The sequence below is a fragment of the Pteronotus mesoamericanus genome, unplaced genomic scaffold, assembly GCF_021234165.1.
Source record: "Pteronotus mesoamericanus isolate MK-2021 breed Mesoamerican mustached bat unplaced genomic scaffold, CSHL_Meso_final scaffold_54, whole genome shotgun sequence".
Taxonomy (NCBI): Eukaryota; Metazoa; Chordata; class Mammalia; order Chiroptera; family Mormoopidae; genus Pteronotus; species Pteronotus mesoamericanus.
Window position 1 is genome coordinate 22,057,365 of NW_026555321.1, and position 27,081 is coordinate 22,084,445.

The window sequence follows — 27,081 nt, forward strand, 5'->3', positions numbered from 1 at the left end:
ACAAGTTCCACGATCTGAATTTTTTGTTTTTATGTTATGTTCATTTATTTTTTTCCTTCAAGAGCTAGGTTTGTTTTTCAGTTATACAAAACCACAGCACGGTCACCACCTATGAAAATAAATAAAAATTCTATAACGTCAGTATTCAGTCTGGGTTCAGTTTTCCCCACTGTCCCTTCAATATCTTTTTATAATTGTTTGGATCAAAATCCTGTAGAGATACACATGTTGCATTTGGTTGATACACTTTGTAAATCTTTTATTAAATATAGCAGTTCCCTTGCCTCCTTTCTCCCCTTAATATTCTAGGTTCAGCTGATTGCATCTGCCTGATGTCCTTTAACATGTAAATATATTTTCTTTAAGCTAGCAGTTAGGTCTAGAATGCCACTATCCATCTATAGTAGCCACCAGCTAGCTGTGACCATTTAAATGAATTAAAATGAAACTAAAAATTCAGTTCCCTTGTCATATTAGCCATGTTTCAAGTGCCCAGTAGTCACCTCATGGTTACTGTTTGGTGTAGATAGGAAATATTTCCATAATTGCAGGAAGTTCTGTTGAACAGCACTGATCTAGAAGCTTGATCAGACAGCCTTGTTTTTTGGGGGGAGGGGTATAGGGAGATTTCCTAGGTGGTGCAGTGCACTTCTTGTTGCATTAATTATGACAGAGGCACACAATGAGTCGTCTCTCTTTTTGTGATATTAAGATTGAGTAGCGCAGTGGGTTTAGGTCTTGTCAGCCCTGTCCATCCATTATGAAATTCCCTGTGAACTTTTCACATATTGGTTAAGTCTTTTCATGGATTTAGATTGCCATATCCATTATTGCGTCAGGGGTTGTAATGTGGTGATTTTCTAATTCTATCGTTCCTTCAGTATTTAATAGCTGGAAATCCTTCATGAAGAAGAACTTTCTCCTATGAGCTATTTGACTACCATCAATCATTTGAAATACAATTTGGACAGGAAAGGCAAGAAAAATGCTTAATTCTTTCCCTCTTTTTTCAGACTTCAGTAATGAGTTGGTGGCCTAACAACCTCCAAAGGTAACCATGAGGGTTTTTTCCTTTTAAAAAAAATCATCAACTTATTGACTTGCATAGATTTAAACTGTTTCAACCTATCAGCCATCCTCTTTTTTTCTTTTTTTTTTTTTTGGTACTCAAATTATCCTGTTTTCGGCTAGTGGTGGCCCCTTTAAGTTGGTCCTTTCCACTTCAATATGACCAGCAGTCTTTGATAATTTTCTCATTTTCTGGTAAAACATGTTCCTGGCCATTTATATATGTCTGGCCACCAGGAAGCCTGGTTCGTTTGAATGGGAGATGGTATTTAGAGACTACAGTCTGGGCACTGGAGGTGCTCTTACTGCTGGATTGGTCATTAGTGCTAGATTTACAGTGGCCAGATTCAGGAAATATATTTTTAAAAGAGAAATATGTAGAATTCACCCTGGTATTTCCAATTTATTTTCAATTTTATAGTTTTTTTGCATATTTGATTTTATATTTGTATCTTTTTCTCTTTTGCTGAAAATATTAGTACATAGTACCATTAATATAACTACTTTTTTCTTATATGTAACTGTTACAAATGAACAATACCAATTTTATTATCAAAAATATGATTCCTAAATAGTGTGCAGGGATTTTTTTTGTAGTTCTCTTTTATTCTTAGTATATATTCCATTTGGATATGCACAGTACAATTATTCCATTTTAAAGCCATGAAACAATTTGTTATATCGTTATGCTGCCAACCTGATATCTAGTTGATAGTTGATTTAAGTTTATTTTTATTTTTCAATCCTGCTTTTTTCCCCATTTGGATTTGTTTTATTATATGTAAGACATTAGCATGATTTCTATAAAACAAGTACCTATAAAACAAAGTACATCCAGATAAGCTGAGCTTTCATCCCTGTTTTCTCCATCTTATTCCCTTTCTAATAGGTGTCATATTTACTAGTTTTGAGTTTATCTGTTCCTGAGAACAAATGCATTATATCTATAGATCTATGTATGTATACATATACACACATATACATGTTTTATATATTCACTTTGTGTATATATCACACATATATGTATTCCCTTTTGATAAATGGTAGTACTTGTATATACTGTTTTGTATCTTGCTTTTTTTCACCTAATAATATATACCCTGTATAACTGCAGAAATATGTAGAGACTGTTATCCCTTTTTATAGCTTTATAGTATTTCATTGAGGGATGAATATTCACATAGTCCCCTGTTGATAGGTGCTTGTGTTTTTTCCTACTATTTAGTTGTGCAATGTATATAGTTGTGCATATGTGATTTTGTATTTTTGCTAATGTATCTTTGGTATGGTTTCCTGTAAGTGGCATTTTTGAATCAAAGGGTAACAAATGCACACATATCGGTTGTTAGATATTGCCAAAATCACCTCTGTAGTAGTTGTACCACTTTGCATACCTATGTGCCTTGTACACAGGTGCCTGTCTTCCCATGTCTCATGAGTGTATATTGTCAAACTTTTAATTTTTGGTTAATCTAATACAGAAGAAAGGATAACAGTGTGTCTTAAACTTGCTGAGCAAGATTGAGCACCTTTTCATACATTAAAGTTCATTTGCATTTCTTTTTCTATGAGCTACTTTTTCATGTCTTCTATTTGTTTTTTCCCCCTCAATTTTTAGGTTCTCTGTGTATTTGCATAAGTAAACCTTTGTGATAAGACTTTCAAATACCACTGTCATTTGTCTTTTAACTTTGCTTTTGGCATTTTCCCCATATGAAAATGTATTTTCTTAATTAATTTTTTTTCAAATACATTTGTCTCTGCCTACCCCCCACCACTTTCCCCGGCCCCACAACTCCCTCTCCTTCTCCCTTTCCCACTTTGGTTTTGTCCATGAGTCCTTGTTATATGTTCCTTGACTTGACCCTTCCCTTCCTTTTCCCCGCCCACCCCTCCCTGAAAATGTATTTTTGTTTACTCAGATTTCTCAGTCTTTCCCTTTATCCTTTCTGGATTTTGAGTCACAGTTTAGACAGAGTTTTAAATTTTTATTTTTATTTTAGAAAATTTCTTTGATACTTTATCTGCTGATATTTTTCCCCCTTACGTTTAGGGACCCTTCTGGGTAATGGCAAATTATCCTGATTGTTTATTAGAGCAGCCATAGTATACCTGACAGCACCATGGATCTTTGTAATCATAGTAACACCAAGGCAGGTAAGGGACAGAGCATTGTTATCCTTCTTTAGTGAGATTTGATGGGTAGACATATCCTTCTGTTAGTGCACATTTATTTGTAATTCTAGAGTTTTTTTCTTCCTGTGTCCCATTTTGTGAGTAATTTTATCTTGGCCATATACTCTAGATATTTTTTTTTCTGATCTGTAAAGTGAAGAGGTTAAATTGAAGGTTTTCAGGTGCTTTCTGTTTCTTGAAGTCCTAGGAATATGTTAATGAGTTTCAAGGATTTGCCCATTATCAGATATCCTATTTGGATTATTTTTTCCCCCTAAAATATAAAGTGTGTTCTCCTGCTTCCCAGACTTGGTGATAAAGCTTGTATTTCTTTTAACCATCCTATTCCAGATTTCACTATTTTAAACAGCTTTCATTCCAAAGGAGAGTTGATAATTAGTAACTTGTTCGTTGATGTCTTGGTCTAAATGTAGAAATGACTAAGATTGCCCTGTAACAATTGTAGAGCTACACAGTTTCCATTTAACCACATTAGCATTGATGTTAGAGGTCAGGAGTGGCAGATTACCAAACAGTAGTAACTTAAATTTGTGTTTAATACCATGAACAAAGAATATCAAACTTTACATAATTATCACATGGCATAGGCAAAGAAGAAAGCAGTGACATAGTGCATAGAGCCGAGTGAGGGTTAGGAAAGGAATTAGAGATACAACTATGAGAAACTGAAATGAGAAAAAGGTCCACAGACAAATCTGAGTCCTTGCTAGTTAGCATATCCTAAGAAATGAGAATTGATGCTGTTGGAGAGCTGCTCAAGCAGATGGTGAGAGTATTGTTAAAGAAACACATTACACAGTAGTAAGATTACTTTATTGCACACAGAGAATGCTGCTGGTCCCCTCCCCTGCTTTAAAAACAGGGATCTCTATCTTAGACCATTATTTTGATTCCTGAAATGGCAATTTCTCCCCTTATGTGGGCTATTTTCATTGTTGTGCTACTGCCACCTGGTGGCCATAATAGTGATGCCATCCTTCAGGTTACATTTTTCCTATATTCAGATTTTTCAATTTGGTGTGATTTTGATTATTGTCAGGAAGGCTCTAATGAATCAAAAGGAGATATAAAGGTATTTTAAGATCTGGAGTACTATAAAATATATAAATATTGTACATTGGTTGAGACTCAGAAGTTTCCTGAAAGTATTTATCTTTATGAGTGTTGAATTAGTATATACAAGGCAGAACAGTTGAGCACTCAATAACTTTTAGCTTCTGTTATAAATATTGCTAATTATTAAATAGTGTCATCCAGAAAATATATCAATGTGTTATATATTACTAAGTATTAATAATATATATTTTAAGTATATTAATGTTTCAGAATAACATGACCTAAATTAGAACTATAATTTTATTAATGATAATTTTGAATAATAGCACTTTCTTACATATTTAAAAAATATCCATGTATAGTTGTTAAGAGCGTGCTAGTTACAAGCGGGCACTTAACTGGGTATTAGAATCCCATGAAAAAGCTGGAAGAAAGCTTAGAGATTATAGTTCATATTCCTCATTTTACAGATGCAAAAACTGAAGTCCAAGGACACAAAGCTAGTCAGTGGCAGAGCAGGACTGTATCCTGGCTCTCCACCTGCATGGAACTGGGTTAAGTCTCTGCTGCCTCTCCGTTCTCCAGGGTGGACCACATCACGGAGTCTCGGTTGTGCCGGGATGGACTGTATTGTGGTCTGAAAGAAAGTGGCCTAGAACATGAAAACCTTTCTCTTTAGTTTTTTATTTTGTCTAATGAAGGACAAACCAACTGGGGAAAAAAACCTTTCTGCCATATTTATGCATGAAGCTTAATATTCCTGTTAGAACTTCAAAAATAGATGCAAATAACACACAGTGGTCATAGTTTCCAGTTTTCTCATCCTCTGTGTTTCCAGGAGAATGTCTCTGTCATTAAACTTTCCGTCTGGGAGAGCATTTTTAGTTATTTTTTCTTTTCCATACTGAACTATTCATTCCTTGAAAAGGGCCATGTCTTTCATCACTATGTATCTAGTGGTTAGTACAACACTGAATTCTTTGTTGAATGAAAGAATCCTCAGGGAAGTATTTATAATTTTTAGACAAGGCATTAGGACAGAGAGGCAGAATCTCCACACCACTGCATGTGGGAATTACCTAAAAGACAAATTCATGATTGAGTCTTTGAAGGTTTAAGGAGAAAAGCATTATCTCAGGAGTGAGGAGTGGTTTGATATTGATTAATGTTTTGAAGATTTGTGATAATAGGTGAGAAACCTACAATAGGCATTGCTACTCATTGGCTACTCAATTCTGAATTTAAGGGTGGTCTTTCCTCTCTCCCTACCTTCCTTCCTTTATGGGGTCTTCCCTTTCTATAACAGTCTCTCTGTCTCCCTTCTCTTCCTTCTCTGCCAGACGTCTCTGTAGTTCTCCAGCTGTGACCAGTTTGTGTGGGGAAATAGATAAAAGGGAGGGGAATTGGCAGAAGTTCAGCCAAACGCATCCAGCACATGCCATGCTGAAGTGCTACACTAAGCTCTGGAGTTGCCGGGATGAATGAAATCGGTTTTCTCCCCTTGAAGAATGGATCACAAGGAAAAAGGATGTGTTCCACTGGGTGTAGCTCCTATGAAGGAACATGTTAAGGACTAGGAAGGATGCGGGGGGCGGGGGAGGGCGGCATAGATGCCTTTCAGAGGAGGGGAGGGTATTCCAAGAAGCTTCAGGGGTTTTGTCATTTTGAGGGTGAACAGGAGCTCCTGTGATGGACCAAGGGGTTCAGACAGGGCATTCAACCTGTTTATAATCTCTTAAAAAACAACAACAAGAACAATAAGCTACACTTTTTTGGGTGATGTGTATGACCCCTGATTTCTCCCGTGTGAGGGTTTGTGTCCGTGTCCATCTGCTTCTAGCACCCACCTCACCCCAGTCCACCCTGTGGTAGGAAGTAGGGACACAGCAATGAGGTACTGGGTTTCAGCCATGTGGGGAGAGTGTCCACCGCCATTCAGGTCACTTCTAAGTTACTTTGTTTCAGTCTGCAGTGTATTTAGTCCTAATATTTTTTGAAGTGATACTCCTTGACTGCTCCTACAGTCATCCTAAGAAGCGCTGCATTTTCTTATTGTTATTTGTATGCTTTCATTGACATTCTTAAGTTTGTCAGTGGAAATGTTAGAACTCAAACACTGAATTTTCTCCTGATTGCTATTTTTGCTTTTCCAGTTGCCAAAGCAAAGGGGATTTGGCAATGGAGGCTTTGTTGGAAGGAATACAAAATCGGGGACATGATGGGTAAGTTTGCTTTTGTCCTGAAGCTTCTCTCTGAGTTTAAACAGCATATTTGAGGTATGCGTCTGGCCATTTTGTTCTCTGGGTACAGAAGCAAAAGTGTCCAGCCAAAGCTGAGCTGGTTCGTGGTGTTTGTGGATAGCATCTCTCCCTGGGGTGTTTGCTTCGTTTTAGCAGCATGAAGCTGGACGCTTGCCTTTATTCCTCTTTCAATGTTCTATTCTTAAAAGCAAAAGTAGAAGTACAGAGGCCTTGCGACACTAAGAACAATGCTCTTTTTAAAAAGTAGTTAAGCCTTGGCAATCATAGCTCTGTGAGTGTTTCTGGAAACCTTTGTGCATCCCGTATGTCTGTGTCTACTTCTGTTTCCAACCCTGTAGTATCTGGCACCTCCTGAAACTTTGGAGGACCGTCGGTAGGTTTACAAAAATCAGATAGGTTGCAGTAGGTTCCTAATAATAAGGTGGGAAAAAATAGTTGAAATGAATCTGACTCAAGGATGAATTTCTTGAAACAGCTTATAAAATTGTGTTATTTCCCCAGTAGCCTACTTGCTTCCAAGGCTTTTGATTTTGGCTAGCCGAGGATGTGACATCAGCTGGCCTGGATTCTCCCTGAAGGCTTCCCTAAGAAATTTCCAAAGTGCTAGTCGTTGGCTGTCGATGTCTCACTCCTACCCAGATTTAGAACATCAATTTTGTGTTTGACCAAAAGACGTAGGCTTTAGGTTAGCCCTTGAGAGGAAGATAAAATATTTTGTGGGATAAGGTATCACCTTAACAGGAACATTAAAAGGAAAAGCTCAGAAATCCTGTTCTTTGCCTCTGATAATTTATTTATCAACATTGTTCCTCTTCAAGTAGGTTTACATCTTTATTTTTGCATATGAAAGATGAAAAACCACTTTGACATGGGTTCTGTGTTCTTACGTGTCTGTTCTTATGTACAGGGGATTTCTGACATCCTGTGAAGCAGAACTACAGGAGCTCATGAAACAGATTGACATTATGGTGGCTCATCAAAAATCCGAATGGGAAGGGCAGACACACGCCCTGCAGACTCGCCTGGACACCCGTGAGCGGGAGCTGAAGACTCTTAGGGGCCAGCTGGGCATAAAACACAAAGAGGTGAAGCAGTTGATTTTTTCCTCTTTTTGATATTTTGACATTTTATATTCGATATATTTCTTAAATATTTGTTGAAGAAAGCCTTTTTATGTCATATGTTTCTGTGTTGTCTTTTAATTCTGATGGTTTCTTTTAGAGGGAAAATTCCTTGTGAAAATGCCTAAAAATATTAACATTTATTTCAATGATCGTGTATAATACCTGCATAACTTCTTTATGAAAATGTCATTGTGTCACATGATCTTTGTGTAACCGCCATCCTGTATGTCCATATCAACTTCCACTGAGTTTAGTGAACGTTGCTTTTGACCTCATTGTATGCCTCATGTAAAGAAGTTAAGCCCAGAATTCAATAATTTGCTTTTTTTGGTTAGATTTAAAACAAAATTCAAAAACCCTTTACAAATTTTATATTTGTCCTTGTTCAAAATTAGGGGAAAACAAATAAAGAAGAAAATAAAAATTACTTGCAATTCCACCCCCCACAGTTATTGGTGATTTGGGGGCAAAGTTTAATAATGGTTGCTGATTGATTCCTCATAATTTAGCTGGTGCAGTAAAAGTCCACTGAATATGGGAAAGGAAACAGAAAGCATGTATAAGTACAAGAATTGGCTCTAAATTGCATGAATGTCAACCTCAGATGTATTGGAAGAGTTGTGGGGAAACACTGGTCGCAAACCCCACTCTGATGGCCTTTCCTGCCAGGAGGGTCACCGCTCAGTGCTGTTACTTAGTTTACTGAGGTGCATCTCCGTGAATGGCACACACTGAAATTGTGATTCTACTGATGACACGTATCTAGAGCATTTTAGACTATTTCACTTAACAAGGAGAGAGCCAGCCTTGATAAAAGTGTTTTTATGCTTCTCAAATGACTCTCTCATTCGTTGGCCATTTGCACTTTGGGTCAAAACACTGTGTAGTAAAAAAAACAGCCATATAAAATTCAGTTTTCTGTGAACGCCACTTGCTAAACTGGAATTTATTTCAGATTTGGATAGAACTTTGAGAGCGTATTTTAAAATTATACCTCATGCAAAGATCGAGGTGGTGAAAAAGTACATGGAATCAATTGTTTATTTTTATTTTAATTTATATAGGGTTAGTGCTCCTTATCCAGGAATCTGCTTTAGCTGCCACTTCTTTATTTCTCTTAGAGCAAAACAAAAGTTGTTCTGTTTAGTAAGTTAAAGTGATAGAGATTTTGTAGTTAAGAAATCACTATACATATGTATCCAAGTCATCTGTTTTGTTAGAAACCTGTTAAAGAAATTCCTGTGTACGTGATTATGAGAATATTTAGTCACTCTGATGCTGTTTGAATTTATTTCTGTAGCTTAGTTTGGATATTAAGGACATTATTGCTATTATTTAATACCTCAAAGAGAATTTTTCAGGTCCCTGTTAAGGATTTGAAGATGACAGGTTTGGCCTGGCACATAGAAGAAATTTAGAATGGTAGCTGTTTGGTCAATTTGCCACTTCATTGAATGTGCTGCTGAAAGTTGATGAAGTTTCTAGAACTAAAGGGCTTTTCCCAAACACTAGTCATGGGACTCTATTCCATAGAGTTTGTCTCTGAAATTGTGTTGGTAATACCGTGTTCAATTCTACTTTGAACAGTAAATCACATGAGAACTAGAAAATAGGGCTTTAAGTTTTTTTTATTTTTATTGGTCAGCCTTGAAGCAGTTAGTCTTACGGTATTAACTAGTGTGGCTTAGATGACAGGCCCACAGTGAGATAAAGAGCTAGCTCCAGGGTGTAAATCAGTGCATTGCACCTTTCTCTCTTCATAGAAAGTTTTGCTGTATAGAAATGCCAGTAGCACTAAACACTGTGTTTGGTGACATAAGTCGATTTACATTCTGCCTCAAGTTCCTAATATCCTGCTGGGTGGCTGTTGTGACCAGCACCAGCCCCTCCTCCTAGCATCCTTTTTGGAGGGATACTAGTATAAACAACTCACTTCGTAAGGGAATGCGTCATGTGTTTTCTGATTGCACTGTTGGGATTGGGTTGGTTTTCATGGACATTCCTGCGGCTGTTACCTTCTCACACCCTACAGAGCAGGTAGACTTAATGAAACGGGTAAGGAATTTGGAGTCCTGGCTCTGCCTCTTTTCAGTTGACTGACCCTGAACAAATAATTTAACTTCTCAGCCTGTTTCATCATGTGTAAAATTAGGATAAAAACCCATGTCTGAGAGTTGTTGTGAAGATTGAGTTACTGTGTCAGAAAGCACTTTGAAAACTATAAATTGTACCTAGAATCAATTATTTTAGCTCTTCTGTCGTCCACACTGACCGTTCAAACCTTGGCTCCTTTTTCTCTATCTAAGGCCATCCTTCACTCAGTACTTCACCTCTTTTTCTCCTCCTTTTCTTTAAGAAACTTAAATATTTTGAGTGCTCATTATGAGCCAGACCCTGGTACCTACATAAAATTAACGAGTCTTTCCTTCACACGAAATATTTATGCCTGCCATGCATAGTAAGTACAAAGAAAAATGTTTCTATGAGGCTCGTAATGAAAGAGTAATTATCTGTGCCTCCCCCCACCCCCCTGCCAAGCCTACGATTCCTGCTGCTCTGAAGCAGTCATTTCAGTGCCTTTAAGTCTTCCTTTTGGTATTCTCCCCATGCTTCTAAGTAACATTTTTATACTTACGTATTAATTTTCAGGTTTAGTTATTTACCTAATGACTTGCTACTATGAAAATTAAGGAGTTTGCTGTCTTCCATACAATTTCCATTCCCTCATCCTGCCAGGATTGTATGTCTTAATTTTTGTCAGCTCAGTATTCAGTATATACATCATTAAGATGGAAAATATTCTTTACAGCTGAGTCAGATAGTATAATGATAATCAAACTTATTTCTTGTACAATTTTTTTGTTTTCCCTGGAATTAATAATTGTCTCATTTTTATTTGGTTTTAAAAAGTGTACCTACTGCCCTAGGTTAGTTGGTTGGAGGGTCACCCTGTCCACCAAAAGTCTGCAGGTTTGATTTCCAGTCAGGGCACGTACCTAGGTTGTGAGTTTGATCCCTGGTCCAGGTGCGTATGGGAGGTAACTGATCGATGTTTCTCTTTCTGTCTCTCCCCCTTTCTCTCTATCTACAATCAATAAAAAACATACTCTTTGGTGAGGATTAAAAAAAAAATGTACCTACTATTGATTCTTCCCAAGCTCTCTGACACAAATATGTCTTCTCTTAGTGTTTTCAGACATATCAGTTAATGTACCTATTTTCTTTCTTTCTTTCTTTTTTTGGAGCTCTCCATTGTCAAATATGGATAAGTCGCTCTCTAGGCTAGCAGTATAGCTTCATCTTGGGAACTCCCATCACCATTATCCTGCAGGTTTTATAAATCTACTTCTTCACTTTGGTAGAACATACTTTTACATATCTGGAAATGTCTTTGTTCTTTTTTCATGTCTGATTGAAAGTTTGATTAGCTATAGAATTCTGCTTTAGAAGTAAATTTCACTCCGGATGTTTTTAGTTAAATGTGAATCTTTCAGACTTTAACATTTGGTAATGGCAGACTAGGTCATTTGGGCCAATTCACCTACTGAGGACAAGTAGGTAAGTTAGATTAAAAATAATTTGCTTGAAGGAGAGTGCTGACAAGACGGTAAAGAATTACCAGGTCGGGATCTGGGTGAGGCTAAAAGGTCCATGGAGGTGAGTACAGAGCTTGGGCCAATTATTAGCTGAAATGAGAGAAGACCACTGAGAGGATAGAGACTGAATGGGTTTTTGATAACTTCAAGGGGTTAAGAGAATAAAGGATTTGGTGTCCAAGGTGGTTCTGAACCCCCCTCATTTTGGGTTGGGAACCTGCAAAGAATAAGGATGGGCCAGTTGTAGAACAGGCCCTCTTCAAACTGCTGCTAAGCTGCAGACATCTAAATCTGTGAACTAGTTGAAGGTGACCCTAGAGGATCCTGTCCCCAGGCAGTTTCTGAAGTGCTAGGGCTTCTGGGAACCTGGGAAAAGCAAACATATTTTCTCCAAAGGAAAAAGAGACCATTCTGGGTCTTGGAGTATTTTTTCTAACAAGTTTGCAACCATGATGCTTGATAACCACTGAGAAAGTGAGGTTAGACACATAAGGAGACAAGACAACAAAAATTTGAAAAAGGAAAGGCAGTAGAAGATAAAAACAGACCCAAGGAGAATATAGACAGTGGTACTATTATGCTTAGACTTTATGGGTAGCTGTATTTACTGTGTTCAAAGAGACAAGAGATAAGAGCAATTCAAGAAAGAGCTGGAAATGAAAGAAAATACCAAAATGAGTGGAAATGAAAGTATTGAAAAAGAGAATAATTAAAATTAAGGTCTTAAAGACTGAGGTAATTAGTAAACTGAAGATGGCACAGAAGCAAATATTTACAATAAAACAGACCAAATGCTAGCAAATATAGAAAAGAAAGCAAAAGAAAGAGGATACAGTGAGAAAGTAAATATGGCTGCTTTTGGAATCCCTGAAGGAAAAAAATTAGTGAGAATAGGCAGAAGCAATATTTGAAAGTAAATTGGCTGAAGTTTTGCCAAAAGTGAGGAAGACTGTGTATTTAAGGAATGTAAGGATCTCAAGCAAGATAAATAAAAGATATTTAGCTAGGCTGAAAACTAAAGACAAAGTAGAAATCTGAAAAGCAAACAAACAACCAGCCAAAAAGTTTTTCTACCAAGAAAAAAAAGACAGATTATCTACAATCAGTTCCCAGCAGTTGAGTTGTCAGCTGAAACAGTGGAAGCCAGAAGACAGTAGAATGACCTTGGCAAAGAAATGACTCTTTTCCTCTGCAAACCAGAAATCTATACCCAGAATGAAGATGAAAGACATTTTCAAATCAGTAAAAATGGAAAAGAATTTATCACTAACAGACCTGTGCCAAGGAAATACTAGGGAATATTCTTCAGGCACAAGGAAAGTGATCCCAAATGGGGGCATAAGAGAGGAAGGAAGAAATGAAAGGAAATCATAAATATGTGGGTAAACCTAAATGGCTATTAACTGTATATAACAACAGTATCCTTTTCAGTTTAACATATGTATAGGATTAGAATGGCATTTATGTCAGATTGGGGGTAAATGGAATTAAAAGTATTTCCATAGTCATTCAGTTGCCTGAGAATTAGTCCTGGGAATTAGTAAAACTACTAATAAACATTAGATTTATTCAGTTGCAGACCTGTGTGTTAATCTTGAGAGAACCATTAGAAGTATATATTAACATTTTAATAGAGTATGTATTTTCTAAACTAATAGGAGAAAAATGAAATGATAAGTTATCATTTCCAAAGAAGTCAAGAAAGAGAAAAAGGAACATAGAGCTTATTAAATACAAATAGCACTTAATAAGATGAGAGATTAAAATCCATCTTCTAATTTGAACTTCAAAATCACTTTTTCAAGTTAAAAAAAATCCTACTAGAATTTTTCATTGGAATTCCATTAACTTTTTGTTCTAAAAAAATCTACTATTTTCTGTTTTCATAAACTGAGGTATAATTGAGCTATAACATTATGTTAGTTTCACGTAAATGCACTAAATGGCCCAATTAAAAGGTAAAAATTGTCCAACTGGGTAAAAATAATTAAACTCAATTATTTGGTGTTTATAAAGGTACAGCAAAGTTCAAAGTAAAAAGTAAAATAAAAATAATGTATCATGTAAACACTTTGAATAGAGATATTGTATAGGTACATTTATATTAGGAAAAATATATAATATTTGAAGCAGAAGCAATGAACATTACCCAGGTGAAGAGAAACACTTTATAATGATAAAATACGAAACTCCAGTATACCTAGCTGTAGCAGACATTCTGTGTGGCCTCTAGCACTTCATTGCCTCCTTGTTTCATCTTGGCTGTCATACTCATACAGCTCCTGTGCACTGCCAGCATCTCACTACACTATGCTTCTCTCTCTGGAGCCCGGAAAGCTGCTCAGGAGAAACCTAGAAGCATGGGATGTTAAGAGTCACGGGGCAAGCCTTAAGGAGTGGAGGAACTAGAATCCGTGGATAAATTCTCCAGCTTCCTGTCCCTTAGAGGGACTATTCTGAAACACATTCTGTCTGGTTCCTTGGTGAGTTCCCAGTGTGATTTAGCCCAGCTGCTTAACTGCAGAAATTGACTCAGTAACACACCGTTTTGTTGGCTTTCCTCCCTTCTCTGGGTCTCCCTTTTCATTTCCTCACTGTGCTACCTGGGATCACTTTCAATTACCTGCCTCGAAGTCCGTGTCTCAGGCTACACTTGGGGGAACTCAAACTAAGACAAAAATATATATAAATGTGTACGTTTCTAATAAAATAGTCTTAAAAGAAATTTCTCTCTTGCTCTGTGTTATCTCTATGCCAAAAATGGCAGGACTACAAGGAGAAATAGAGTAAGTCAATTGTAGCTGGGGTTTTAACCCACTTTCCTTAGTAACTGATGGAATAAGAGAAACATCAGTAAGGATATAGACTTGAGCATCATGATCAACACACTTGACCTAATTTATACATACAGAACGTTGCACAAGAGGACTGCAGAGTACACATTCTTTTCTAACAGAACTCTTTCCAAAATTGAGCATTTGCTGGGCCAGAAAGTAAATCTCGACACAATTCAAAGCCTTGAAGTCAGAGTATGGTCTCTGAACAAGATGGAAACAATTTAGAAGAAAATACATAAAAATTAAAAATCTTTTGAAATATTTTTATAAGCGGTTTTTTCAGTTTATTTGCTTTTTAATTTTAATGGGACTTTTTTTAATATAGAAGTTTTACATTTTTTACGTAGTCAATTCTCTTGTGTTTAAATGACTCATTAGTTTTAAGCTCAGAAAGTTTCCTCCTACTCAGAAATCCAGTAAAGATTCACTTTGGTCCTTTTTAAAAAGTACTTTTCCCTTTTCCATTTTATTGGCTATGTTTAATCATTCTTCTAATTTGAACTTCAGAAATTTGATCATTTTTAAGTTCAAAATAATCCTACTAGAATTTTTCATTGGAATTCCATTAACTTTTTGTTCTAAAAATAATTTTTTTTGTTTTCTTAAACTGAGGTATAATTGAGCTATAACATATTAGTTTCAGGTGTGCAAGTAATGATTTAATATTTGTATATATTGTAAAATGATCACCACAGTAAGTCTGCATAACATCCATCATCATACACAGTTACAATATTTTTCTTGTGATAAAAACTTTCAGGATCTATTTTTTAGTTTTGTTTCTAAAATTACCATTCTGTATTGTAATTGAGAAAAGTACCTCTTGATCCTCCTTCTCCCTCTCCCTTCTCATTTATTAATAGATGAAATTGTAACTGGGAGAGAGGTTGAGAAATACTGATGGTTAGTGATAGAGGTGAGGGCTGGACATGAACTAGCTGTGGCTGGTATCAAACCATGGTGAAATGGGTTAAGATAAAACGTCCTTGCTCTAGTTGGTGGAACGGATTTCTCTGAAGTGGAACGTATGGTAAAGCAGGTACAAGTCTCCTACTGTCTTTTCTGTCTGACATTACTATTTTGCATTTTGATTTATAGAGCTTACTCCTGATGACTCAGATTTTTGTTCAATATTCTTAGTTTCCAAGGTTCTTATAACTTTATCCCTCTTAATTTGTTTCATGAGGTTTTTGTTTTTTTAAAGAAAAAGAGTTGGGGAAAATAGACACTGGGAGCAGGTTTTCACCTAAACCTAGAAATAGAACAGTTGTTTTCCATTTTTTTGGCATTGTTACAGGTTATTAAATACTTAGATATTTGACTTACTGAAAAGTGGGGTAATACCGTATACATTTGAGAAATTGTATTTATAAATGAGTACCAAGGTTATTTTCCATTTTTATGTTTCAGGGATATTGTTTCAATGCTAATAATGAGAAATGCTACCACCTGTCTACTTCTAGGTTGGAATGTTGCGTCAGCAGGTAGAAGAACTTGAAAAAGGCAAGCAAGAGATGGCCATGGACTATAAGCAAGAGTTAAAGAAACTACATGAAGAAGTGAGATTTTAATTCTATGTGTGGTATCATTTTGTCCCTTTAACCCTTGAGAATTTTGTTAATGGGCTAATTTCTACTTTGTAAAGTTCCATAGGAGGAACAGGGTTGGAAATTTTGCCTAATTATATGTTTGATGCTACCTAGAACAGAGATTCTGAAATAAGTTTCTTGGTTGAGTACCCAAAAGACATAGAGCTATTTTTGTATAATATGGTGGCATATTGACACCAAAAACTTACATTAAATATTTTTTTTAAGTTAAATCAGTTACTAGATTTTAAGTAATGGAGGATCCAAAGGTTTCAGAAGCATTTGGGGATAAATAAGAGAAGTAAGAAAATTCTATAATATCTATTAACTCAATCTTATTCTTTAGATTGGGAAAAAATTGCTTTTATTTTTACTCAATTCCCAAATACTTCTCTCCTGCTTACTGAGTATCAGTGTCCCACAGGGGAGTGGCTCAAGAACCACCAGCCTTGATGCTGTGCGTGAGGGTTGGGATGAGTTGTGGGGCTCTTAAAACAAGGTATTTGTACTAAAAATTAAAGCTTTGTTTAGAAAAATATTTTCCCTCTATTTTTCTTTGACTCCATGCATTCCTTCTCTAGGGTTTATGTTTTATATGTAGTTTTGAGTTGTTTTGTATTTTAATTTGCAAATCAAACATGTTCTTAAGCTCTTTTCAGTAGTACTATTTAGCACTGCTCTTGCTTTCAGAATACCAATTTGTTCCACCACCACTGTTTACATTCTTACATTTTAAGTCTAGAAATAACTGTGTCTACAGTTAGGCAAACTGAAGAGAAGCTATGAAAAACTACAAAAAAAACAAATAAGGGACTTCAGAGGAAACACCAAAAATCACAGGGAAGATCGATCTGAAATTGAGAGGTTAACTGGAAAAATAGAGGTACGTTCATAGTAATTTCTTCATAGCAATTGTCAGCTCTCTTGGAGCCAAGTGGTATTTCTAATAGTGCTCGTTTCCAAAATCGGTTTTGCACCCTCTCCAGGACTGCCACCGAGCTCCTTCATCCTATCACCATGTGTGGTTCCCTGTGGTTGATGGGGTTACCAGCTATTGCTAATTCTCAACAGGGCAGGACCACCCTCCAGGGACATTTGGGAATGTGTGGAGACACTGTTTTGGTTGTCAAAGTGACTGGGAGTGATTCTGGTGTTTAGGGGACAGGGACCAGGAACACTAAACATACAGGAGACTGTTCCACACAGGAAGGATTATTGTACCCAAAATGCCAATATTGGGAACACTGACCAGCGGTTACTAGCAGTCTTTGGCGAGCAGTGGTCTTTGTCTTATTTATCACCTATAGATAGAGGCTTAGTAACTGTTCAAAGCAGGCGGCTCTTTTGTACAGAGTAGTCTACATATCAGATTGCTTACCGTCAGTTCCCATTTAGATGTAGGAAGCCTTTTACGTCCCCCTTTGCTGACCTTGATTATTGTACACTGGATTGATTCTCTGAAGGGCTTAAGGGAGGTGGTGAGTTAGTATTGCCAAGAGCAGCTGCAGGAGCAGCACAGTCCTTTTTCCCTGGAATCTGCCACTCCCCTCCTGTCTCTGCCCTTGGTTCTCCAGTGCACCTAGGAATCAGCCAGGACTCTCTTAGGCTCTCAGAGATTCTGATCCAGTAGTATGGCACGGGACCTAGGAATCTGCATTTTATCTAGCTCCCCTAGCTGATTCTTATTTGAGAAACATTGTTCAGTATCTTTTTATGATTACTTATAGTGATTCTACTCAGAGCGCACTGTTGAATGCCCATGCATTATTGCTACTTAGAGTTGCAATTTCTGTTTAATGTTCTTTTACATGTCACTATTTTTACCCATTTGAAGAGCTTAGAATCTTAGGACTGCAGAGGTACTGCTTTCTCTCCAGCCCTCTTCAGTGATACCTGGGCTTCCCCTGCCAAATCCCTCATTACCACTTCCTGACCAATTTCTATCTCAAAGCCCCCTCTTTGATTTCCACGTCATGAAGCTATACCATCTACCAGTGCACGACAGCCAAAGCAGTCATCTTCCGATCCCAGGGTTACTGCCCTGCCCAAAGATTTCAGCCCCTGTTCACTGTCGCTCCATCCGGCATTACTCTTACCATGGTTCTTGAGGCTTTCAGGGTCCACAAGGATGATGCTTATAAAACTCTTGGTCTTTGAATTCCCTGGTGTTCTTTTCTCCATAGATATTTTCATCTCCTCCCTGCCTCATCCGTTCCCGTCACTGTTCCTTAGATGTCATCTTTACCAATTTTTGCACGCCTCCTAGACTCACATGTTAAGCATGTCATTCTCTGACTACCATCCCTTCCTTTTCAGCTCACTCCCTCTAGTCGCTGGGTTCTCAGTCATCGCTTGACCCCATCCCTTAAAGTGAATGAGTTCTGCCACCCTTTCACTGCGCCACACCCACCTCGCGTCCTCACTTACCAATCCTTAATCAGCTTAAACTCCGTCCTTACATTCCTTACATTCCGTTTTGGCACCTGTGCTTCTCTCTTGCTTTGTCACATTTCCTTCGCAGAACCCATAACTGGTTAAATCCAGCTTTCTGCCCACTCTGTACTTGCCATGTGTTGCAGAATATGGCTGGAGAAAAATGTAATCATGCGGATTGACCTCATTTTAAATTGGTGGTCACTTGTACTGTATTTCCTCTCATTCTCCTGCTTTCCATGACTGTTTCATACCTTCTCTTTTCTCACACCTGCAACACTTTTCCTCACAGTCGCACCGTCAGGTCATGATCTCACCTTCTGTTTCGCTGGGAAACTAAAAGCAATGAGAAGAGACTTTCACAAACTTCCAGCACTGTGTCTAGCCACCTATTTGCATCTGCCCATGTGCCCTGCCTTCCTGCTAGAGAAACTGTTCATGCTCCCCCTTCCTTCCCCATGACATTGCTCCAGAATTTTCCTTCTCTCTTCTGCATCCTTAGTTTTTTCACCCCTACTGGGTATTTTCCACCAACATCCAAATTTCTTCCCTCTTAAATATTCCCTCTTGACTTTTCTCTTCCTCCCCTGAATACTGCCCCACTTTCTTCCTTCCCTTTATACCTAAACGACTTTACTTTGAACATCTATACTTGTCTCCTTTTTGTCCATTTTTCTCTCCCCCAACTCAGTAGGGCTTTTGCCCCACTCTCTAGAGAAGCTACTTACATGGAGGTGACTTCCACATTACTCAAGCCCGTGGCTAGCCCTCATCTTCCTTATCTTGGCTGCAGCGTTGGACCCAGCCGTCGCTCCTTCTCCTTAAAACAGTTTCTTGATTTGGCTTGCAGAACAATCATGCTTTACTGAGTTTTCTCCTACCTTGTTAGCCACTCTTTCTGAAACTCTTTTGCTCCCCAGCCTTTAACGTTGGGATACCCTAGGCTGCAGGGGAGTCCAAGCTTGTGGCATCTCTGGGCCACACTGGAAGAAAGAGAGTTGTCTTGGGCCGCACGTTAAATACACGAATACTAAAAAAGCTGATGAGCAAAAAAAAGGTCCATGCATAATTTTTGTGATATCTACCACCACAGATAAGCAAAAAGGTCCTCACGTAATAATCTTAATTATGCAGCGGCCCTTTCGATAATCTTTTAAAATCGTCGAGCAGGTCCCAAGTTTGTGATCACCCATACATATCTAAGTAATAAAACTTGTATAAAACTTAGTAATAAAACTAATGTTTTAAGTAAATTCACGATTTTGTGCTGGGCCACATTCATAGCCATCCTGAGCTGCATGTGGCCCACATTGGACGCCCCGACCTACATAGACTCTCTCTCTGTTAATGCGCTGACCCTTCCCCCCCCCCTTTTTTTTTTTTTACTCCATTCCAGTCACACCAGTCCTCCTTGTTCATCCTTAAACATACCAGGATGCTTCCACTTTAATGTTTTGTACTTGCTGTTCCTTCCCTCTCCCCAGAATAGTGTAATTTCATTCCCATCTTTGTAAGTGTCTAATTAAAAGTTAGTCTGACCATCCATTTATAAAGTTGCAAGCCCAAACTCTGAACACTCTGTGCTCCATTTTCTCTAAAACATATTACCATCTAATATACTATATACAATCAATGTGTTATCTATTGCTCTCACATTGAGTGAGGCTGGGATTTTTATTTGTTTTGTTAGTACTTGTACCCTAATATCTGGAACTGTACCTGGCATATATGATCGAACGGTTGAATGAATGAATGAATGAATGAATGAGTGATGATCTGAAAGTTGGTTAACAATAATCACCCTAAGTTAGCATGAGACTTCTGGAGTTTAAGGAGGATAGTGATAGAAAGACTGAGTTTTCATTCCCTTTGATATGCCCTATTTTCATAAATATTGGGCTTATTTTCTTGATCATGTAACTCAATGTATTAGTGACCCATCATTAACGTTGAACTATTTGCTTTGGGTTATAAATATCTGTTAAAATTTAGTACAGATTTCTCTCGTTATTCAAGTCTTTGCAGTTCTCCTGTTGAGATAGTAAAAATGTGTGTATCAAAGGATATTGTGTTATCTGGATCTATTTGGTTCCGAGTTTTAGGTACTGAGAAGTAAGAGTTTGGCTACTAAGGGACATATCTAAAAATTTATTTGAATCTATTTAATTCTGGGTTTGGATATCAAGAAGTTGGGTAGTGAGGGAGATCTGTATTTTCGAAGTTTAGTTATCTTAGCATCAGTTTTCTGAAAAATCACTAAAAAATTAGAACAGCCCATAGGTGGCAGCAAGTCTATGAAATTGGTCTTTAACCCTGGGTTTAACCTCTGTGTTTCATACTCTTCACCATTAGGGTGTTAAATTTAGAAAGACAGATGTTCAGAAGCACAGTATGTGTAGAATTCAGTCTTGCTCTGCAGTTCTATCAGCTAAGTGAGTAATGGGGCTCCTGCTGTGGAGAAAGGTGCATGTGGACCAGGGACATGGGGAAAAATTAAAGTAAAAGTGAATCTGGCCAGTATGACAGCAAGGGGAAGCACTTAGAAGTTAAGTACCTTAATTGCCTTTTCAGGAATTTCGTCAGAAATCACTGGACTGGGAAAAGCAACGTTTGATATACCAGCAACAGGTATCATCTCTGGAGGCACAAAGAAAAGCTCTGGCTGAACAGTCAGAGATAATTCAGGTAGGCTTTAAGACATTTTAACAGAACGAGAGGAAGAGAGGTTTTGATTAAGTTTGAACTAGCTTAATGCAACGCACATGTGCTTACTCATGTCCATGTGTGTCCTTGTGCCCAACTGGTTCCTTTGCTTGCCTGCTTTCCTCCCTGGCTCCCTGCTTCCTCAGTCACGCTCCTTCTCTTCTTGCTCACTCTGTCAAACTTGCATTCTCATGCTCGCTCTACGTTCACATTCATGTTCATTTCCTAATCTTGGGCTCTCCCCTTCTCCCTCCACTTCTCTCTTTCTACCCCTGTTCTCTCTTCTCTGTTTCTCTGTGTCTCTGGCTTACTGGCTCTGACTGTTTCTGGCTGTTGCCCTGGCTCTACTTCTGCCTGTGTCTTGCTTGACACTGTTATAGCTGGGGTACTTTGGCTGAGGTGTCTCAGCCTGGAGCTGCAGCGAGTCTCCCTGTTTGGACACAAATGCTGAGAGATTCACACTGCATTGGTGCGCACACTAATTAAAAGCGGTATCTTGTGGCAACAGAAACACTTTTTAGAATATTAGTATAAACCATTTTTTAATGAAGAACTAATGACCTAAGCAAAGCTAAAATATAGACACTAATTTAGGAATATTTCTTTTTGAGACATACTCAGTTTGTTTGCTTTTTCAATTAAGAACCAAGGCCATAAAGGGAAACATTGAGAGAAATGAATATTTGTGGCAGTCTATTATATGTTAGACACTGTCTCAATGCTTCTTCTATGTGCAGTTCTCTAGAATATATAGTTATGTGTTATCTATTTTATATGATAATCTGTCGCGGTTAGTAGTTTCCTGTTTTGTAGGAGGAGGGAATAGATTGAATAAATTAAGAGAGCTGGAGATAAGCCTTATTTCTTTATTTATTAAAAAAAACAGTCTGCATTATTTTCTGCTTGGAGTCTCAGTAATGTATTGGCTTTTGAACCCCCCACCCCCCACCCCACCGAGATATTAGCTGGCTGTTCTACTACTGCCAGCGGCTCTGCTGAGAGAGACCCCACTGAGAATGGCGGGGGTGGGGGTCCTGGGTGTCTAGACCCGAGTTTTTTAACTCGAATTAAACCACTAAACAAACATAAATACCCATAAGATGTTGTTATATTCTAATTATAGCCTTCAGACTGACAAAGAAGAAAATTGAGTTTTTAATAGTTCTAAATTATTCATCTATGGCATGTACTTATTATCGTTTGCAGATCTTTTATTTTCAAATTACTGTTGTAATTACTCTGCATAATTAAAACTTTATTGTTAGTAAAAATAAGATTTTTATTTACCAAAATTCAGCCAGGGCTATAATAATAAGCGTTTAAAATGCCAACATTTGTTTTCCCTTCCAAGGGTATTTGAATTATTTTTCTCATAGTTTTGTTTAAATTAAAACTACTGTTTAACTAAAAACAAAGTTCCTTATATTCCTCTTTCTCCCTTAGCAAACTAAGCAAAATGAAATCTTTCTGTGATTCAGTGTGTGGCAGCACTGTATGGTCCTTATTATAAAAAAGAAGTAAATAAACTCCTGTACACTGTTTCTCAGCATTAATGATATCATTTTGCCAGTTTTTTTAAAACTGTGGTAAAAAGCACATTAAAATTTGCCATCTTAACCATTTTAAAGAGTATACAGTACAGTGATGTTAACTACTGGGTTAACCAGAAAGTCTGTTTAGTTTTTTCCATAAAATAAAGGCACAGTTTTCATATTCACCAATACCTTTATTGCTATGGATATTTTGAGTATGTTGGCTCTCTCCTGCTATTGGCTTCTAGTGGGCAGAGGCTAAGGGTGCTGCTTGCTAAACATCTTTCACTGCATAAGACAGGCCCACAGCCACAGAATTATTTGGCCAAAATGTCAATAGTACCAAGAAACTTCGCAAACCACTTTTGACATGTTCAGTCAGTCACAGCACCTTCTCTGTATACTGCACAAATCTTTTTTCTGGGTTTCATTGACATTTTTACCTTTTTAAAAATAATAAAGCATAATACATTGACAATGTTGCATATTTTCTTTCATCTTCAATTTTAAAATGGCTGCACAAAAATTCAATTTTGATAAGTTTTTTAAAATGCTCACTGATATGACAGCTGTCACAATGCAGTCTAACAAAATTGTTTCGAATGAGGTTAAAAACAGCTAAGCACTACTAGAGCCCGCTTACAGAAAAAACTAAATGAACTTTTTGGCCAACCCAATAGATGCAGATTGTTGTGTAACAGATCTCTAGAACTTTTTCAACTTGGAAAACAGACCCTGTACCCACTGAACAACTAACTCATTTGCTAATCTTGTTTCAGCCTTCCTTACTTTTTATTTCTGGATAAAATATTACAAAGCATGTAACAGACAGTGTCTTATTTCCCAACAATAAAAACTTGAAAAAAACATAAGTTTAGTATACCAGTATCACATTAGCAGAATAAATAACTTATTAATATAATTTAATATCTGGTATGTTTAAATTTTCCCAGTTGTGGGAAATAATGTCTTTTTACAGTTGGATGCTCAAAATCAGAATCCAGTCAAAGCTGACATGTTGCATTTTGTTCATATGTGGATCACTTTGAACAATAAATGTAGAAAATCTGGGAGATTGGGTAAATGGATATCAACATTCATACTTCCCCCAATTTTAAAAAATTCTTGATGTAAATTTTTCCTATATATTTCTTAACATTTAAAAGTGGAACTCATAATAACTTCTCACTCCTTGAGTTATATATTTGTTAGAGTTGTTTTCTTTAGTTAGCTATTGAAATTCTAAAGTACATGTTCATTTTAGAAAAATGAGAAAATGTAGATAAAATGAGAATTACTATGATTAATATTTTGGAGTAAGTTTCTTCCAACCTTTTCTATACTTAACCTGCATAGCAGCCGTGGGACTTGGCAGAATGCAGCTAGATGTCAGATCAGGTTTTTGGCCCATTTGAAAAATGGGATGATTTTCTTATTGTTGAGTTTTAAGAATTCTTTTTAAATTTTGTATAACAGTCCTTTACCAAGTGTGTCTTTTGCAGATATTTTCTTCTAGTCTGTGGCCTCCCTTCTCATTCTTTTGACCTTGTTTTGAGGAGCAGAAATTCTAATTTTAATGAAGTTCAGCTTATTAATTTTTTTCAGGGAGTGTGTCTTTCATGTTATCTGAAAAAGGCATCTCTGTTTCCTATGATCAAGGGTTTTCTCTTATGTTATCTTTTAGGAGTTTTATAGTTTGCATTTTACATTTAGGTCTATGATGCATTTTGAGTTAATTTTTGTGAAGGGTGTAAGGTCTTTGTCTAGATTTATTTTTTTTGCATGTTGATAACCAGTTGTCCAACATTATTTGTTGAAGAGGCTATTTTTGCTCCTTTGAATTGTCTTTGTCTTTATCAGTAAAGTTCAACTGACTGTATTTATGGGGCTGTATTTCTGAGCTATGTATTCTGTTCCATTTATCTATTTGTCATTCTTTTGTCAATGCTACATTGTTTTGATTACTGTAGCTTTGTATTAAGTCTTGAGGTCAGATAGCTTCAGTCATCCAACTTTGTTTTTCTCCTTCAATATTGTGTTGGATATTCTTACTCTTTTACCTCTTCATATAAACCTTAGAATCAATTTGTTGATATCTATAAAGTAACTTCGTGGGATTTTGATTGGGATTGTGTTGAATCTGTGGTTCACATTGGGAAGAACTGACATTCAGAAAATACTCAGTCTTCCTATCCGTGAACATGGAATATCTCTCCATTTATTTAGTTCTTTGATTTCATTCATCAGAGTTTTGTAATTTCCCTTATATAGACCTTGTACATATTTTTCCAAGACTTATACTTAGTATTTAATTTTTTAGGTTGTTAATGTAAATGATATATGTTTTTAATTTAAATTTCATATGTTCATTGTTGGTATGTGGTAAATCGATTGGCTTTTGTACATTAACCTTGTATCTGCACCTTGCTATACTTGCTTATTAATTCAGGAGGGTTTTTTGGTTGATTCTTTCAGATTTTTTAAATGGATGTCACGTTATCTGTGAACAAAGACAGTTGTATGTCTTTCTTTCCAATCTGCTTACCTTTTATTTCCTTTTTTTGCCTTATTACATTAGCAAGGACATCCAGTGTGATGTTGAAAAGGAGTGGGGAGAGGGAACAGCCTTGCCTTATACCTGAGCTTAGTGAGAAAGCTTCAAGTTTCTCTGTTAAGTATAATGTTAGCTGTACATTTAAAAAAAGGAGTTCTCACCCAAAGACATGCTTATTGATTTTAGAGAGAGGGAGAGAAACATTGATGTGAGAAACATCAACTGGTGGCCTCTCATGCGTGAGCCAGGAATCAAACCCACAATCTAGGCATGTGCCCTGACCGGGAATTGAACCTGCAACCTTTCAGTTTATGGGACAATGCTCCAACCAAGTGATCCACACTGGCCAGGGCTGGTTTTTCTTTGTTTTTTGTTTTTTTTTAATTCTTCTTTAGTTTTTTAAATTACAGTTGATATTCAATTTTATATTAGTTTCAGGTATACAGCATAGTGGTTAGACATTTATATAACTTGTGAAATAATCCCCGATAAATCTAGTACCCACTTGACATCATCCATAGTAATTTCAACATTATTAACTATATTCCTTATGTGGTAGCTGTATAGTTTTTATAGATAGTCTTTATCAAGTTGAGAAAGTTTCCCTCTATGCCTAGTTTTTATCATTCATGAGAGTTTTTTTTCCTATGAATGGGTTATATTTTTAATGAGCTAATGCTTTATGTTTTTATGAAAGTAAAACTCAGTTTCATTTTCATTTTCCTTATTCATTGATTATTCTTTCATCATTTCACTTTTACTTATTGGTGATCTGTGTGTTTCTAGGCTCAGCTTGCCAATCGGAAACAGAAATTAGAGTCTGTGGAGCTGTCCCGTCAGTCGGAAATCCAGCACCTGAGCAGTAAGCTGGAGCGGGCCAATGACACTATCTGTGCCAATGAGTTGGAAATTGAGCGCCTCACCATGAAGGTCAACGACTTGGTTGGAACCAATATGACTGTGATGCAAGAGCAGCGGCAAAAAGAAGAAAAATTGAGGGAATCTGAAAAACTGTTAGAGGTGTGTTTTAAAGTTACTGTAGTTGGGGAAATGTGGGAAAATGTGTGCATGTATGTTTTAAGAGAGAGTAATTAAACCAGAACTATTTCCAAAATTTATGGGTTTTATTCCGATTCTGAGGCTGATGGATCAGATATGGATAGTTTTATTAATATCGTGTCTGTTATATAACTTATAATCTGATTCCCTGGCTTCCTTTTCACTTGAAATAGAAAAATTGTAATAATTTCTCTGAGTATTTTGTAGGTTCTGCAGGAAGAAAAGAGACAATTGAAGGTGGCTCTTCAGTCTCAAGAAAATTTCATTCATGAGGCAAAAATGCAAAAGGAGAAGCTACAAGCAAAATTAAAGGCAATGGACACTCAACACACAGTCGAGGCCATAAGGTATATTTCATTTTAAATACTATTTATCATAGCTATTTGGTGTTTTGACATCAAACACCAGTTTTAATGTTGTATAATTTTGTGTTTGTTCATACTATGGGTTTTCTTACTCAGTTTTAATTTTTGAGTTAAATTTTTATAGTATTACAAAGTTTTATATGGTTTTTCTGCCTCCAATTTGGGTCCCTAACCTGGAGACTCTGGTGTATAGAGACCTCTTGGTCAATCTCTACCCTTGGCCAAACTCCAAATGTGAAAGGAATTATAGTCCACATCTCTTGGATAGGGGTGTAGGTTAGGTCATGAATATTAGTTCTTTATCATCAATATCATCGATAAGCCAGCTATTGAGATAGCTCTTTTAAGAAAATTCCTAAAACTGATTTTATTTCTGTATGTGAATTACTGCTATGAGGTTTGTAGTGGAAGGAAATAGAAGGAGCTATGCTCCATATGCTTGATTTAACTCTGGTGCACATTTCTGTTGCCAGAACTCTGATAATTTTCCAGTTTCTTTGACTTAAGGTATCAAGTGTCAACAAAGTGATTTTTGTCATTTTGTCTTTTCCCCTTGAATATCAGGCCAAAATTCCAGTTGGGAAAGGAGTAAACTGCTGCCAACATTTTTGAGAAGCATCATAGCTTTTCTCTTTACTTTCCCAGTGTTCTTTTCATAAAGCAGGATACAATCTGAAGAGTCTTGAAGAGTTTTGTTCCCAGAAACAG

At 36.9% G+C, this 27,081-nt stretch overlaps 1 protein-coding gene across 4 annotated transcripts in view; it reads left to right on the forward strand.

The window, feature by feature from the left end:
* CEP63 (centrosomal protein 63) overlaps positions 1 to 27,081 on the forward strand; it is a 41,684-nt gene that overhangs the window by 1,801 nt on the left and 12,802 nt on the right. For all 4 annotated transcript variants that reach the window (XM_054595732.1, XM_054595733.1, XM_054595735.1 and 1 more), the window contains exons 2-8: positions 6,474 to 6,542; positions 7,489 to 7,666; positions 15,602 to 15,697; positions 16,488 to 16,610; positions 20,732 to 20,845; positions 25,736 to 25,969; positions 26,216 to 26,355. In XM_054595732.1, coding sequence (XP_054451707.1) covers positions 6,499 to 6,542; positions 7,489 to 7,666; positions 15,602 to 15,697; positions 16,488 to 16,610; positions 20,732 to 20,845; positions 25,736 to 25,969; positions 26,216 to 26,355 — 929 coding nt within the window. In that variant the 5' untranslated portion in view covers positions 6,474 to 6,498. The remainder of the gene's footprint in view (positions 1 to 6,473; positions 6,543 to 7,488; positions 7,667 to 15,601; positions 15,698 to 16,487; positions 16,611 to 20,731; positions 20,846 to 25,735; positions 25,970 to 26,215; positions 26,356 to 27,081) is intronic.